General features: G+C 38.1%; 1 protein-coding gene across 5 annotated transcripts in view; it reads left to right on the top strand.

The window, feature by feature from the left end:
* The window catches only part of SATB1 (SATB homeobox 1), a 70,111-nt gene that overhangs the window by 8,477 nt on the left and 44,436 nt on the right, over positions 1 to 17,198 (top strand). For all 5 annotated transcript variants that reach the window (XM_086467915.1, XM_086467914.1, XM_086467912.1 and 2 more), the window contains exon 5: positions 15,413 to 15,524. In XM_086467915.1, coding sequence (XP_086324041.1) covers positions 15,413 to 15,524 — 112 coding nt within the window. The remainder of the gene's footprint in view (positions 1 to 15,412; positions 15,525 to 17,198) is intronic.

The raw sequence follows: 17,198 nt of genomic DNA, 5'->3' as shown, positions 1-17,198 counted from the left end.
TGCTCATATATGTTCAGAATATTGATATTCTGTGTACTGCAAAAAAAAAAACCCAAGCAAACTATTTTTATAGTGCAGATATATTTGATAGCTTGAAAATATGTGAGCAAACTTTGAGATCCAGTTTGTCTTAATTGTAGAGTCTTGAAAACAGCATCATCTACTTGAGCAGGGTTTTTTTTCTTATAATTTTTTTTTGCCATTTGCTTTCTTGTCCAAGTAAAACCTTGGGAGGTATGAACTCTTCATGCCTTTCTTGGTACAATACCAGTGACTCTTACTCTCATTAGGAGACATAAATACATGGTCTCTTTTGAAGCTATTGTAATTATCTCTCTCTGTGACTGCTGTGGCCACCCCTGAAAGCCAGGTTTATTACTCAGTGTATGAGCCCCCATCACAGGGAATCCCCATTGACATGACTTGGAGTGCTCGGGACAGGCCAGAGCAAATGCATGGCTCTGAATTGCTGTGAAATTGCAAGCATCCATCCAGAGGTTTAGTCTCAAATTTTTGGTATCAAGCAGGTAGGGTAAAATGATGCCGCAAATTTCACATGGAAAAGCCAAGCCTGTTCTGAATTATGTGTTGCAGTGTGTATTTTCATGCTTTACCTCGCGTTTGCAGATTTTATTGCTAGAGACTAGTAGCATACGCAGATGTGAGGTGAAAGCCTTTTCGCGTTTGGTATGCACGGCTTGGTTAATTTCTGCTTTCTCTCCAGAACTCTTTTGATGGGGAAGGCAACTTGGAATTTAATCTAGGGCTCAATTTTGGGCCATCATGTGCATTCCATTGAATTGGTACATCTCATGAGTGGCCTAGATCTCATCTCGCTCCTGTTTTGGCTCTTCAGTCTCCAAAGGGTTGTAAAGAAATTGTTCTACCATCAATTCTTATTTCCAACTCCTTGCACAGAAGCTGTATTCTGCCTCAGTCTGTTGGGAGTTGCTCTAAAGTGATCAGGCAGAGAGGCAGGCCTGTTGCATTTATTTATTTAATGTTGGTCTTTCCATCTCTCTACTTAGCCTTAGTCCTTGCATTTTCATAGTTCACTTTTGCAGTTTTGCTCTGTTGTGGCTTTTAGTGCAGAAGTCTCTTATTACTACCACAGTTAAAGTAACAAATACTGCAGACCATATTTATACTGATATTAATAAGGGTGTTTTTTCTTGTTTTGTCCCTGTTGAATTATTGTCTCTCTCTGTGTATATAGATAGTTAGATAAGCTTTTATGGGGGAGAGGAGAGCAACATGGGCTATTGGCCTGAGAAAAGACTGGAAATTCTTTCGATAATTCTGGAACAAACTCACTGTGTGCTTTTGAACATTCAGATGTACCCCTTATCTTGAGTCCCTGTAACCTTTTCCATGAAAGGAAGATAACAAGTCACCTACCAAATGAAGAGATTGTAGAGATTAATTAGTATCTGGGCACTGCCTTGAAAATATGGCAGTGATCAAATGACATTGACTTTTCTACTGGTATTATCTCACCTGATTTTTTTTTTTTTTCTACAGAAAGATTTTCTAAATGATTGTTGTTAGTATTCACAAACAGGAACTTTATCAAACCACTGCAAAAGCACTTGAAGCAAGGTATTCTTTCTGTTCCCCTATAGCATCCTGAAATGCAAAGGTCTTCCCCACCTCCCCCCGCCCTTTGCTCATCCTTTGAAGCTGCTTGTATCTAGCCTGACTCAGGACAACCAATAGTCAGTGCATTATAAATGAGAAATTCCAGGCCTGATGTATATTAGAATCTCACACCTCTTTGGTTTTTTTTTTTTTTAACATATTTTGTAGGGGACATGCGATTTTTCGATGGAATATATCTAGAGGCTGTGATAGTTACAGGCATAGTAATTTACAGAGATTGCATTACTATTTTAATTCTCTTTTACAATATTTGTGTGTGTCGCATTCCCTGCCTGCCCCCTCGCCCCATGCCTGTAATGTCTTTTACGTAATTTTGCTCTTGATGGTGAGGGAATGGCATTTTTTCAGTTAGAAGGATATACACTTGCATTCTGTGAAATGTATGCACACACAGAACAAGTGCTGATATGATACTGAAGTCTGAATAGTTTTGCACTTGTGATAAGTATAGCTATTCTGACTGCATTTTTATGAAACTTCCATGCTGTAGGGAATGATCAGATGCCCTGCGTCTGATGTGGGCACGATATAGATCGTATACTTTCCTTTTTGTTCAGATATCCTGCCCTGAATTTGCATGCTATTTTATGGAGACATCGTGCAGACTTTATGTGATCTGGCAGAGATTCCACACAGAAAGCTTGCTCGGAACATCAGTGTTTCTCAGTTCACCTGATCTGAAGGCACCTGGCCATCATAGCAAATAAGCAGCATAATAGAAATTCTCTTCCATTTCCTTGCTGCTGTTCTGTCCCTCCCTACCCATCCAAAATCCCAACCAAAAAAAATTGCATTTGCTAAAATCAGAATTCCCAATAACCAAGGAATGAGCTGTTAAGTGTTGCCAAAATACATACTTTCTATGGGCAATTTTTAATTCATGCTTTACAAAACTGAGAGGTGTTTTTTGCCCTCCCCTTTCAATTTTACCTGCCTAGACCTGAGATCAAGTCCTTGGATTTCTTTGTTGCTTGTGATTCTCTTCTCTCTTTCTTGCCTCCTCCTCCCCGCCCCCCTCCCCCAATAATTAATAACCTGAGTAAGGAATGCAGCTCCTTTTCTACTTTAGAAAAAGTACTTTAGATTTTAAAGATGTCATTAATTATTTCAGGGAACTAAGTCCTTGAGGGCCTGGGCTCAGGTTTTGGCAGGCAGGGGCTTCAACCCACCCCCCAGTTGCTCAAGAGCATTCACTCTGATGTCTCTTCAAGCTGACGAGTTACCTGGATTTTTAAAACATTTTCGATTAACTCTTAAAATTTGTGCCCATGATTTTTAGTCATCCAGAGAGAATGGGCAGTACAGAGCCTATTGCTAATGGGGTGGGGAAGATAAAATCCACACGTTGGTAGAGCTGCATGAGGACATTCTCAGGATACTCAACCTTTCGATTGCTTGATCTTTTGGTCACTGGTTTATGTTCTTTAGATGCACCTAAACACTCTTGGTGTTAAAGCTGTGTCAGTCTCTCTAAAACTGTTTTCTCTGGGCAGTGCCTTATTAAAGGAGAAGAAAAAAAAAATAAAAATGACTATGTCAAAGTCCCTTTCCAAAGTCCCTTTCCAAAACAGTTATGAGGCCTGGACTTACTGTAGGGAGGAGGGGAACATACCTTGTTTCTCAAATAAATGCTGGTTTCTGACTTCAGAGAACTCTGTAAGTGTCTACGTGTCCCTTGGTATCTGTGGTGTCATGAGGTCTTGTGTTTCTGCTTCTGAAAAAGTAGAGAAGGGTCCAACAGAGGGATGGTGCTAGTGTTGATTTTTCGTTTTATTTTTTTTTAACTTTCCTAAAGTCAGCTGTATGGAGATACAGTCAACTGTCTTGTGCCAGGCTCTCCGGTGAACAAAATACAAAATTCGTGCTTTTTAAGGGAATAACATTTTTGGGACTGTGCTCTCCACTTTGTGTGCTAACCACTTGGGATTGTATCTCAGCAGTTTTGAGAACTGTCTCATGTGAGCTATTATCTGCATCATATGGACTTCAGGTTTTAGGGAAGTGACAGAATAAAAAAGGAACACAGCATGTTTTCTTCTGATACGTTTTCCTTCTAAAATGTGCACATGTTGTAGAAGTGAGCCCTACTCGACTTCTGTTTTCACTCATTGGCCCTGAGAATGGTATATAGAATAACTTGTATGTTAAATATTTGTGGTGATGTTCTTCGTTTTTTTAATATATATATAAAACGTGCTTTTTTTTTTCTTTTTACATTTGGTGGGTTAAGAGGCAGTCAAGTAATGCATGTGCAACAAAATCCTGTATTCATTCATTCATGTTTCTCGCATACTTCTTAATGCAGTCATGGCCGAGTGCGAACCCTGATTTATTTATTTTTTTCCATAACTTTATTAGAGGGTTAACAAGCCACTCCTCCAGTGTTCTTTAAAGCAAGATTGCAAATAAGTCTTTTTTTTTTCTTCTTATTGGCAAATTGTTGGCTGTAGAGTACTGCACAAGTATAAACAACATGAGAGATCCTTTAACATAACATGAGAGAGCCTTTAGTCGCTTTGCTCCCTAGCTTTGGAACTCATTGCCAATTGAAGTAAGGAAAGCTCTGGCTGTTGGGACTTTTAAATCTAGACTTAAAAGTTATTTGTTCTGTTTAGCATTTTTAAAATGATTCTATTAGGAATTGTATGTGCTTCAGTTTTAATTTTAACTCATAATGATTGTAAAGCACCCTGGGATGCTTGCATGAAGGGCGCTACAGAAACCCAAGATTGTATTGTACTATGTTGTAATGTATTGTATTATTACATGGTGCTGGAGTTGGACCACGGACAATTCATATAGAAAGCATTTGAATACTTAGCTAAAGATAAGGAGTGCGTGTGGGGGGGTGCTGTCTCTTCTTGCTTCTTTTCCCCCTTTTCTGTCAGTTATTTTATTAAACTAAATTAACATGGCAGTTATTCCCTAAGAAATGCCAGCATAATTTACTGCTGCAAAGGGGCTCAAAATGTAAACCAGATGATAAACTAAAAATAAAAAAGTCCACATTAAGATTTAATTGCACTTCCCTTTCTATATTACGTTCTTATGTAAAATACATTACAAAACAGTACTTTCTTTATCACTTCCTTCACTTTTAACTGAATTTCATTAACAATAAAGAAATATATTGTCTCTGTTTCAGTAATGTCACTTGACAGTTAATCCCTTAACTTGATGTACATGTCTTTAAGATTTTTTTTTTTTTTTTTTCCCTAAAGAACATGATAGCACTGACTGGAGCCAAGTATTGCACAATCATGTGATTTGCAAGTTTCCCAGCTCGCAGCTTTGCCAGTGCAGGTCAATTCACACCTGCCACACTTATGCCATTCTGGTCCTCATGTTGCTTTTCCTCAGTGATTGTCAGAGGTAGAGAGAGTTGTGCGTGCGGCTCCTTCCTTCCCCCACTCCCTCCCCACTCCAAATGTGTGGTAAACCTTGTGCATTGGAACTGTCTGCTCAGGAATTAAATGGAGTTTAATTTCTGTCCATTAGGAAGCTGCTATCCACATCGCCAATTAAGCCTTCTATTTAAAGGGTGAGGAGATACGTATGTCTACATCTTAATCACTGCTGCGACTGGTTTGCAGAGACCTTCCCTGACTAGTTCAGTTATTACTAGCAGTGGTGGGAGGCACAGAGATCAGCGTGGTTATAAAACCTACCCAAAAGCTGAGCAAATACCGTAGGTGCTGTAGCGTCACTGTCAGCAGATTTAAAGCTGAGGTATGTCTGTGTTAGGGGACGCAGGGGTGTAGGCATAAAGATGCGTCGGGAGAAAATTACTTGAATCAGTAATAATTTTTTACCTGACAGGAATGAAAGCAAAGCAGGGCCCGCTGATTGAGAGGCATTGCTAAGAGACTCTCACCGTGTCAGACCAGGCTCGTTGCATGTCATCACTCTAATCGTAACTTTGAAGAAGAGAGATGCGTTCCTCAAACAGACTCTGAGCAAAACTCTCAAAGCCTGCTTCCTCCCCCCCACTTTTATTCTTTTTTTAATTAATAATTAGGTTCTTCCTTTTTATTTCCAAGAAAAGTGGTAGGAAAACCTAAGGTGAGGGTGAGCTTTGTTTCTCTTTCCTTGGACACTTCTTTAAGAGCAGCACAAATAGTATCAGATTCCCCCTGTGCCTTGCAGCAGTGATCAGAGGACAGGTTTTTCAGGACAGCAGCAACCTCAGACCTGCCTCACTCCAAGCCATGGAATAAACTACTCAGAAAAGAGAAGTTCTGTTCCCCAGGAGTGGGAACAGATGAAAAGTTCTCCTCATACACCTGTGTCTCTAGTAATTTTTTTTTAATTTTTCAAGTACCAAGATTTCCTACACTGAGAGTTGCAGTTCTTTCGTAAGCTTGCAGTGGAAGAGGGGGTAAACTGTGCTAAAGCATAACCTGTGCCTGGCTGTGTTGCCTTTCCAAAAGATTTGATACTTTTTTTTAGTAAACTGTCGTGGAGAAGGATGGATTTCATGATGGTGAAAAACTGAGGCACATGGCAAAGGACACTAGGGTCAGTGGCCTTTCTAGAGATGGAGAGGAGATTTCAGCTCCCTGAGTTTACCTATTGTGTTTGTATTTGAATTAGTATATCTAGTCTCTCACAGAATTGTGGGGCATTGTGTGTATGTATATAAATACACATATATACACACACACATGCATATATATATGTATCACAATAAAATCCCACCAAAATATACTGCCAGCTAGTATGTTCCCAAGCTCTTAAAGCTGTGTTCCTTATTCTGCACTTGTTGTAAGGAGGAGCTTTATGTACTAAACCTAATCTAGCTATGTTTTTTAAATTTACATATTTTAATATAAGGGGTAGCTAATTTTTTTTTAATAAATAGATGCTCAAAGTGCACGTGCATATTCCACATGGAAAGCTATCTGGAACATTTCTCTTTGAGGTACTTTCATTGAATCTTGCCTCTTTTATGAATTCTGCAGAGCATCTATACTTTTTACAAACTCTTGTTAATGAAAGACAGCAACACAGAGGTGAAACTAGTATCTTGGCTAACGTAGCTGCTTAGAATGTCACCTTTGTATGATTTTACTTAGCAGAATTAAAGAATCTGTAGCAAACTTCATACTATAACTCATTTTTCTCCTAAGAAATTTTTTATATTTTTCTCAGGACAGAACATAGTTTGTTCATGTGCTTTTAGAAGTATAAATATCCTTATAGAATTTGTGTCTATATGATTAAGAATAATCAGATGTACAGGTGGCTCATAAAGAGGCACATAGCCTGAAACAATAAATCTGACACTTAAACAAAGGATAGGCAAGGGATATTACATTTGGCACTAGAGGGGTATTTAAGCAAGCAATCAGAGGCATGAGGGATGCACTGACTAGGAGTGGAAATCAATGAGGTTCAAACTAAAAGCTAGTTGTAATTTTTTTTTTTTAAAAAAGTACGTATCTAGTGAAAGAGATTACCATGGGAAGTGGTGAAAGATCCAGCAGAGAAGTCTTTAGATCAGTATCAGATGTTTGCTCTAGCTGAGCCATAGGTAACTTGGCTGAATTCATAAATTGCTAGATGAACTTCTAGGGTCTCTTTTTGTGTCGAGTCCAAATAGATGCTCTAAATGGTCCCTTTTGGCTTTAAAAATCTGCAAAAACTTGTGTAGAAAAAGGAAAAGAGATCAAAGAAAAGGCTTATCCTAAACACCAAAAGAAATTCAGCAAGACAACTGTTAGTGCTACTGAGTCTGATGACTTCTTGTCTGGACATTGTGCCTTAGGGCTCAACTTCATGCCAGACATCTGATGCTTTGCCTAGCAGAACAGTGGAATCCGAGAAGAGACTTGCTGAAAATCATGTCCTATTTCCCAGCAAGGAAATCTTTCTTAACATGGTGGATAACGCTAAGCAAATTTGAAGAGTCTTTTACAAAAACTGTAGTGAAAACGACCTTTTTGGCTGGTTGAAGATAGAACAATTACCAACATCTCAATCAGGAGAATGTATGTACTTCATTTTTGTGGAAAAATTTTGTGCCCAAAGCTGAATTTTTAATGCATTAATAGTTCTAAAATATCCCCTATCAGAGAAAGCATTTGCATTAGGATAGCATTTGGAAGCATGTGCATTTAGGATTAGCATTTCTAGACAGGAAACAAGTCAGAAGCACTCTAACCTGGCTGGAACAGAGTGGTTGGAAATAAAAGCAATCCATCTGAGAGGAAAGCTGAAGATGTCTCTTACTCCAGATTTTCACCAGATCAGTCTGTGAGATCTCCAAAGCCCCACCTACCCCAACCTTCATTCCTGTACAAGAAATGCTGGTTTGCCCTGTCCGCATTCATGGCGCATGATCTGGATTGACTTCCTGGGCTCCAGCTTCCTCTAGTCTTGTTCTTTGTGTCCCAAGGAGAAGAGGTGAGCGTAGGTGTGCAGGCTTCATGTAGTGCATTGCCTAGCATAGGAACAGCAGCAGCCTGGAGAGGGGCTGAGGACCCTGTCTCCATGTTATGAGACTGGGAAGGAGGGTTGGAACTTACCCTGCAGTGGCTCAGCCCTGGTCCTGTAGACTTGAAGTCGAGCTACAGTTGGAGCGTGACTTCTGGGTTTGGCTTCATCCTGCAGAAATTCTTCCCGTGTGCCCTGAGATGGCTTTGTGGTGGGCACCAAAGTAGGAGCCCTTGAAAATGTGCATTCCTAATTCAAGCTAAAAGAGCAGTTTAAAACAATCTAGTTACTTCATAACAGCTTTTTAAGGAAGATTCCTGGCTAAAATGAATAGTGCTTTCCTTACCTGTGGAGCTGTCAGGTCTCAGAGCTCTTCTGGCAAAGGCACTTGCAGAATCAAAATCTTACAGTGTAAGAATTCACCCCTCAAAATACAGGACCATTTACATTTCATGAAGTAAAGCAAGAATTAACTTATTAAATACTGATTATTTTGCATTTTATGTTTTATCCAGGTTGATTTTAAGAAGGTTTTAGCCAAGGCTTTTACTAATAAGTACCTGGCATTTCAAATTGTGTGCAATAAAAATCAGAATTCTTAAAAAGATTCACATTGGGCATCTGACAATGAAGACAAAAGATGTGTTATGTCTCATTTTTTTTTATAGCTTGAGGTTGTGACTTCTTTTTTTTTTTTTTTTTTTAAGTCTAAGGTACTATACCATAAAGCTTGTAAAGCAGTTATAAAGTTCTTCAAATCTGAATTAACATTTCCCACCTACCTATCTTTCTCTCTTTTAAGCTTTTAACCTTTGTAGATATAAGACTAGTATCTTGGGAAGCAGCTTTTTATTTCAGCTTTATTTATATCCGTCAGTGGGAGATGCTTGGAAAACATTGGGAGAATGCTTCTCTGTCATGCAGCAACTGGGAATTTACATTACGAAATGGTAAAAATAGTGCAAGGATCGGTTCCTTCAGATGCTGAATCTTCATTTCTGATCTTCAAAATCTTCTTGTGTGTGGGTATATTTCTATACATATATAAATGTATGTGTATATATATAAGATTGGGGTTCTTTTTGTTTTAAATCTTCCCTAGTTACATTCAATGTAGCTTTATGTTTACGTTAATATATACATTTGTAATGCTTAAAGACAACATAAGGCAGGAAAGGAGGAGGAGATAATTTAGGCTTTACAAGGACAGGAGAAAGGAGGAAAGATATGCTCATGTGTTGGAAGAAAAGCTTGTGCCGTCATTTTAAATCTGCCTTTAGGCAGTTGTAACTTATATGACCAGCATTTGCCATGCAGATCCTTACTTCTCTTGACCCTGGCAACAGTATGGAGGTCAGATAGCCATCCAAGTGCAATGCCAAAGGCACAAACAAAAGTTTTTTTCTTCTCTGTCCATCTGTGGGTTTTTCCCTTCTCCTACGTGTTTATAGGGCATATGATAACAAATTCCGTCGCTTACTTGCTATGGTTTAAGGTAATGGACCAAGGAATTTAACATAATTCTTCATATGTAACTAAACTGTCCATTTCATGGTTACTTGTCCAAAAAACAGCTAGTGGCTGGATATTTGGTCTGCTTTTATTCAGAGTGGCAGAACAACCTTTTACTCTGGTTGAGTTTTTGCAGTACGTGGGCTGGCGTAGGCTCAGGCAGGCTAAGACCTTTTGATTTGGGGATAATCTTGTGTTATCCGTTTGGGGCTTGAGTGTTCCCTTCTCATTTGAAAAATTTTAGCGTAGAGCCTCCTGAGAAATAAGCACTCCTAAGAGTTCGGCTTGTATTAAAACTGATGCTTGTGATTTTCATGCAAACAAAAGCCACTGATAGTGGCCAGGATTGGGGAAACAAAGTTCTTCTGTCCTTTATGAAAAGATCCATCTCCTAAATCTCTTCAGTTCTTTTCTGTTCTGCTATCTGTTCTGTTATCACTATTCAAACTAGGTCTAGGGACAAAGGCTTGTAGCATTTTTTTTTTTTTTTTTTTTTTTAGAAGGCATCTTAGGGTTGCAGCATTGGAACATGCTACCCTGCTGGTGTCTCAGGGTGTAAAGCGGAGGATTTATGGAAGAGAAAATAGAATAGAGCCTTAAAAGTTTGGCTTTAAAAAATGGAGCCAGTAGTTTGACAGATTGTTCAGTAAATGTTCGTTTTATTGAGAATTATAAAAAAGGTGCTTAACGCCTCTGTGCCATTAATATAATACATTAAAAGGTTACTGTCAAGATTAGTGTTTCAGCTCTGAAAATTGACTGTAGGGTTTATGGGCAGCACTGTTCATATTCTGCTTGGAAGATGAGGTATCTCCTACTTACCACTTGACAAAACCATTATGTTATTACAAGGCTTTATACTGAAAAACTTGATAAATAGTAAAACATAAATAAAATCGTATTTGAAAAACAGGAGAATGGTTGCTGTCTGACTTAAAGCCAGATTTAGCAGATGCGGGTTTGAATGCAAAACAGTTGTGAAAATAGCCAGTGTCAAAGTAGTGCAAAATTAAACTTGTGGGGTGTTCTGTTTTCAGTGTCTGTTATTGTCGAAGTGCTCCATTTCAAAAGCGTGCATTCCTTCCTACAGAAAAAAAATCAGATTCCTTAGTTGAAATTAATTAGCATTCAGAAACCAGATAGCATGTTTTTGGGTATTCATGAGATCTCTGTTTGAAAAAATGTTTTTAACTTGTAGAAATGTGTTGCAACACACAGATGGGAAGAAAAAGAAAAAAAAAAATCTCTTTAGCAAGCACTGTGTGTAAAAGGAATATTACATTTTGCACGCTCCTGATTACCCTGTGTAAACAGTTTTTGACATCTGTCTTTATAGTTTTCGAGGAGAGGAAGACTTTGTTAAAAGAACCATTTTTATACAGCAGTCACCATTTCAGTCTTGCTTTACCTGTATTATGAAAGCAGATGGTCTGCATGTCTTTTGAATATTTATAACTATCAAAAACAATCTCTTGCTATTCACCCTTAGGCTTATGAGATGTCAGGACTGTTCTGGTTGAAAAAAAAAATCATCTTGGGTGTTTACAGAAAGAGGATTACATTAAGCTGAAATGACTATACATTTTCCAGTTTAATATTTGTCCATCAGCTGTTTAATCGTATTTAGATAATTGTGTAAATAAGTTGTTGCAGCCCTTGCCCCTTCCACTGAGCAGGCTTGAAGCTTTAAACACCGATGAATGAGTTGCAAAAAAGCTCAGATTTTTTTTTCCTAGTTAAACAACCTGGAAGGCCTAAATAAGTTTTGGTTACAATGCTCCCTTTTGAGGGAAATGTTTCATTTGCAAAGGAATCCCTGATATCTAATTCAGCCAAGTTGTTTTAGGAAGGTGCTGTTTCTATTACTCTCTGCTAAGTCTGTTAGCATGTATTTGTTCTGTGTAAATACTGCAGCCCAACTATCCCTTCATGAGGCATGAAAACAACCTCATTCTGCCCATATAAAAATAATTTTAAGGTTATTTAAGGGAAGTTTTGGGACTGTGGGGGTTAAAAGCTTTTTTGACTGGAAGCTGAGCAATCACTGATAACAGATTTTGCTGTGGTTGGTTGATTTGGCAGAAAAGCATGAACAGTTTTGGTTTAGATGATTGAATTAACCTGATTAACATTGTTTTTGTTATTTTGCAAAAAGGACAACAGTATACTTTTAGCGATGCTCGAACAATACTTCACCTGGTTAGAGAGCAGTGTTATGGGCAATGACTCAGAAATGCCTCCCTTGTAGCACCTGCAGTGGTGGCTGCGGCGACCAGCTGGCACAAAAGGCTCGGGTCCTTCCCATGTCTTGCGGGATGCACCTTGCATTAGATCCTGGCACAATATGAAAGGTGTCCGATGCCACCATTTTACTGGGGTTTATTTGATGGGCGTATAAAAAGAGTTCTGGTTGAGATTTACAGTATTTACCCAGGGAGTTCCTCAACTTCTCTGAGAATGGATGGTGTCTGATTTTCAAATCTCTGGTATTTAATCTTCCTGAGAGAATGGGACTTGGTTCAAACTATGCTGGGTGAACCCCAGCTGAACTTCAGAACAAATTCTACCCCCACCTCCACACAGTTGTTGGATGCCTAATTCTAATTAACTTATTTGGCTAAAAAAAGAGCATTTGGGCTGCAGCAGATGGTATCATTCCAGAATAGTGGGATTTCTGTGAAGGTGGCACCATTTCAGGTGAGATCTCCTGATTCTTAGGACAGGACTGCAAGTGATGTGGTTGGCAGGCGGGAGGGATGGAGAGAGGAGAAAAAGGGAAATTTGGGATCTTGAAGTCTTACAACTTGCTTTCAAGGGTAAGCTTCTAGGAGATATGTTAAGACTGCAGATCTGTGACCAGTTTTTGCATTCTATCAATTTTCTTTGCAACGTGTGAAAAAGAAATCAGATTATGAGTGATGAATGTGATGCATTTTAGTATTCGTATGATATATTTCTATTCGTCATCCTTGGACATGGAAAGCATCTGCCTCTGTGCCTCACAGATAAGGAATGCCTATGTACAGTAGTACCTGAATATGACGTGCTTCAAATACAATAATTTTCATTTTGATTATTGATAAGTATAAGCCAAGACATGGGGAGCTCCTCACATGTGATGACCTAGGAAATAAGAAAAACTTCAATATGCCTCCTCCAGTCTAGTTCATGGATCTCTGAAGACCACTAATTCATGGGGTTAATCTTTAGTTTTAGGCCCTAAGCATAGTGGGAATTTGTATATGTAGATTACCATTAAAGCATATAGGAATTCTGCAGCAATAGGTGTTATATAGGAATTTCTATAGCAAAGTGCATCTCTGCACTGACATGACTACAGGTTTGATGACAATAAATAAAGCATAGAAACAATGAAATTCAATGTTGTCAAGTTATTTTCTGAGTTAACAAGGTAGTTATATTTTATCTGGCTTGTAAAATTTTGCCTTCAGTGAATTAGTAAATAAATCATTGATTCCTCCTGATGAGGATTCTTAGCGTAGGTAATATCACTTGAATGTTTGCATGAAGTGTTCTCGAAGAAAAAGTAGGATAATTTTCATTTTAAAATGTGTTGATAATGTCTGTGGGGTTTTTTTTTTAATCTTCTTTGAAGAGCTGGAGTAAAATCCCAATATTAGCCATCAGAGCCTGAAATTCACATTGTGTCAAAGAAGCTACATTTCTTAGCAGTGTTATTTAAACAGACCAGTCCCCTATTTGGTTGTAAAATAAAGTAACCACGTTGAATTTATTCCTGAAGAAGCAGGGGATATCACAAACTACCATGTCAATGGCATATCTTCTTTGTAAAATGACATGGAAGGGAGGACTAGGCAATCCTAGACAAACATCTTCTTAATTAATAGGTAATTTACTAAAATTATTATTAATGTACATGTTTTCATACTTTTTAAAGTTATTTGTGCAGGAGAAGACATCTGAAAGGGACGAAGTAAGATGAGAGAAACCTACCATGAAGTCTAAATAGCATCCACAAAATATGCACAAGTTAATATGGGGTGATGGTGCATTATACGTGCAGTTCCCCATTTTGCACATGGAGATCTGCAGGTTTTGCATGTACGGTAACTGTGCATTCAAACAATTTACCAGTTCAGATCCAAAGGACTTTTAAAATCACGTCTTCTGTATCATGTGCCCATGTTTAAAATGGTTTAATCTGTAAAACAGCTTAAACAATAATTTTGTAAGTATTAGACGTTAATGATACTGCTGTTATATTGGGAGTTGAAACTGGGTTCAGCTGAGCTTGGTTCAGGTCGTTCAGGCTACAGTTGCCATAGTCCATTAAGATTTCATTCTTTTTTTTGTACCACTGACAAAAGGCTTCTAGCTAATTTCAGAAATGCCAGATTAATATCAAGGAATGGTAAGAATTCTGGTGATTCAGAGAAACATTAAAATAGCTGCCTGGTGAGTAGAGGGCATCCACATTTCGCATAAATAATACTGCCTCACTCTAGCAGTTCTGAGCCTCCACAAATAGCTTGTTACTGAGTAATACGTTAGAAAATGCTTATAATGAACTTCACTAAGATCAATAATCAAGGTACTTTTGCTCAGAAGCTGAACTAGCCTTATAAAAGAAGACTTACAGTAATATTTATTGCTTTTTTACTCCAAACTCTTTCTTCTAGTGGTTACTGCAGTTTGCGTAACAAAGGGTTGGTGCTGTACATTGATTTTACAACAGCACAAATATAGCTAAATTCTACATGCTGAATAGTGAAGAAACATAATAATCAAGGCTTTGTCTTCTTGGCTGTCATTGTTTTCTCAATACGCTGGACAATTCCTGTAGTTAAGCTAAAAGGAACTACTTTCTGCATAGAAATCTAAAGGGTGGCAAAGTTCAGTCTATTGAAATTACATTTGGTAATTTTGTTGTTCATACATCATATACTGAGTATAATTTTCAAGTTGAAGCATTATCTCATTTTGCAAGGCTTGGTCCTAATTGGTTTTCTAAAAGAATGTACTGGAACTGGAAGTTTTGTGCATTGTAAATTCCACTATTTTAAAACTGGTCAAAACTGAGCAGAAGGTAAATTTCTCACTGTAGCTATCTGATATCTCGAGAACCTTTGAGAAAAAATCGCCTGTATCATCCTTTGGTCTATTTTACAGCTAATATTCAGTTACAGAATTAGACATGACAATAAGAGCTTTTCATAAGCCTGTTTCTGCGAATAACTTAAAATAGCATGTTTAGGAAAAGCAAGTCTGGACTCGTTTTGGGTTGTTACATACATATTTTATTCTACTATAAACCCTATCCTACTAATAGGTCATTCAGGTAAACTTTCATCCTATGATTTTCTGGGGTCTGCCCTGTGATAAGTGGCACAAAGGGAATGGGCACGGGTAATTTGGGGCGTTGCTTGCATTTTTGGAGTCAGTGTAGGATTTGTATGCCTGTAAACTTGTGTGGGTACGTGAAGGGTAGATTAAATTTAAAAGCACAAATAGCATGAACAAAATGCACTTTCAAGATTAGCATCTTCTGTCCAGAGCTCGTCCCATTGCCTGGTGTTTCTTAGTCGATAACTTTGTTCTTCCCTTAGTACATCTGCTTTATTTTGCTCCCATTTACAATATACCTTGGTTTGTTTTTATGCTCAATTAATGAATTTTTTTAAAAGGCTTTGGATGATAGGATTAAAAATGCAATGTGTTTCTCAAACTCAAAATATAATGGTTTCAACAATTGAAATAATTTGTGCTTTGACTTGTACTGCTCTGTATTACAGATATTTCTTTTTCTTCTCCCCTTTTCACACAGAGTATGATTTCTTCCATTGTGAACAGCACTTACTATGCAAATGTCTCAGCAGCAAAATGTCAGGAATTTGGAAGGTGGTATAAACATTTCAAGAAGGCAAAAGATATGATGGGTAAGCAAAAAAAAATATAAAAAGTTGCTGTGATGGTGGATACATACCATTATGTGTCACGTTGAGGTCTGTCACAGTCATATAAGAAGCCAGATCCCTTCACGATAAGTTTAGGATGCTTTTGATGAGTAGAAGTAGAAGTACATATATAGTGAAAGAATTAATTTAAATAAATATTTGCTATTGAAACAGCCAAACTGACTTAGGTTGCCAGAGATGTAAAGCTGTCATTCTGTAAGTCTAGAGATCTTCTGCTGCCCAGAATAATTGTTTAAAAAACCTGTTCGTGGAACAGTGATGGACTGATTATTTTTTTTTTAATGTATGTATTTTTTTCTTGCTCTGGCTAATATATATTTAAAGAAACAGGCTTCTATAACTATCACTGCCTTCCAACAAGAATGCTGTAATTTTATGAATTCATATTTTTCTGACTTTGGGACCCTGATTTCAATTCATTTTAACCAATAGTTGTGCTAATTGTTTGCCTGTTGTAGTAAGCACAAGTAAATTACTAGAGAAAAAAAATCTGTCAGTGGGACATATTAATTCTGTAATACCTTTTATCTTTCAGTATTGTCCATTTTTAAAATCATTTTTTAAACCTGTTAACATAATTTTGAACACTGTCAGAAAATTTCCATGTAGTTTTCAACAGAATGAAGAAATAGGACCTCAATTTGTATTGAATTTTGAGCTTGACTTAGCTTTCAGTATTTGAAGCAAAATCATTCATCTACCAAAACGGGTTCCTTGCCTTTTATAGCTTAAGGCTGTAATGAAGACAATGCATCACTTTTGTGATAATTGCTTGAATTACTATACTAGGTGAATGGCCCACTTGGATTGATCTCTACTTTCTGCTAGTGAAAAAAGGCATCTTCTTTCCTTTACCTACTTTGTGCCTTCTGTGCAACACCAAACCTTTCTTCCAAGACCACCGAAGTCAGTGGTAAGACTTCACTTGGTTTCAGGTGGTCCATGTGCGAGACAGCAGAGCGCCTGCATGGGAGGATGGTCCCATCCCCTCCCACCTCCATTGCAGCAGTGCTCCTGCATAGGGCAAGCCCTGCAAAATTTTCCTTACATGACCTGCCAAGACAGGTTCACCTTGCACTCATTCAGGGACAATGAAGCCAGCGCATAGGAAATGTGTATGTGTGTGTGTATTCCTGTGTCACCTAATGCCGGGGGAGAGGCAGCACCGCCCCCAAAGCCACGTGGATGAGGAGCTGCTGGTGCTGTGCTGCTGGACTGATCCAGGCTATGGACACCAGACCTCTCTGCAGAACCAAACGGCTTGCTTTGTATTTTTTAAATTTCTGCCCATGATAGGGCAGAGAGGAAAGGCAAGGCTGCTGGTGGGAATCCAGCTGCTGATTTCTTCTTCCAGCTCTCATCCCTGTGGAGGAAAGGGTGGTCTTGCACTGGATGACTGTTAGTGAAGATCATAATTACTATGAAAAGCTCAGATGCTGACAATCTTTTTTTCTAAAAAATGCATCACTAGTGTAAGGCAAAAATTGATACAACACTTTTGTGAAGATACTGGAGTTCTGGTTTTTAAATAAAGCGTATTTTCTTAAGGAATTTCCAGACCAGTATTGCTAAAGCTCTAGAACTGAGATTGTTTAAAATGGAAAAGTGACATACATTGATGAACAAGAGACTCCT

The sequence above is a fragment of the Leptosomus discolor genome, chromosome 7 (assembly GCF_034619465.1).
Source record: "Leptosomus discolor isolate bLepDis1 chromosome 7, bLepDis1.hap2, whole genome shotgun sequence".
In the NCBI taxonomy this organism is placed as follows: domain Eukaryota; kingdom Metazoa; phylum Chordata; class Aves; order Leptosomiformes; family Leptosomidae; genus Leptosomus; species Leptosomus discolor.
This window is presented reverse-complemented; position numbering and strand designations above follow the sequence as displayed.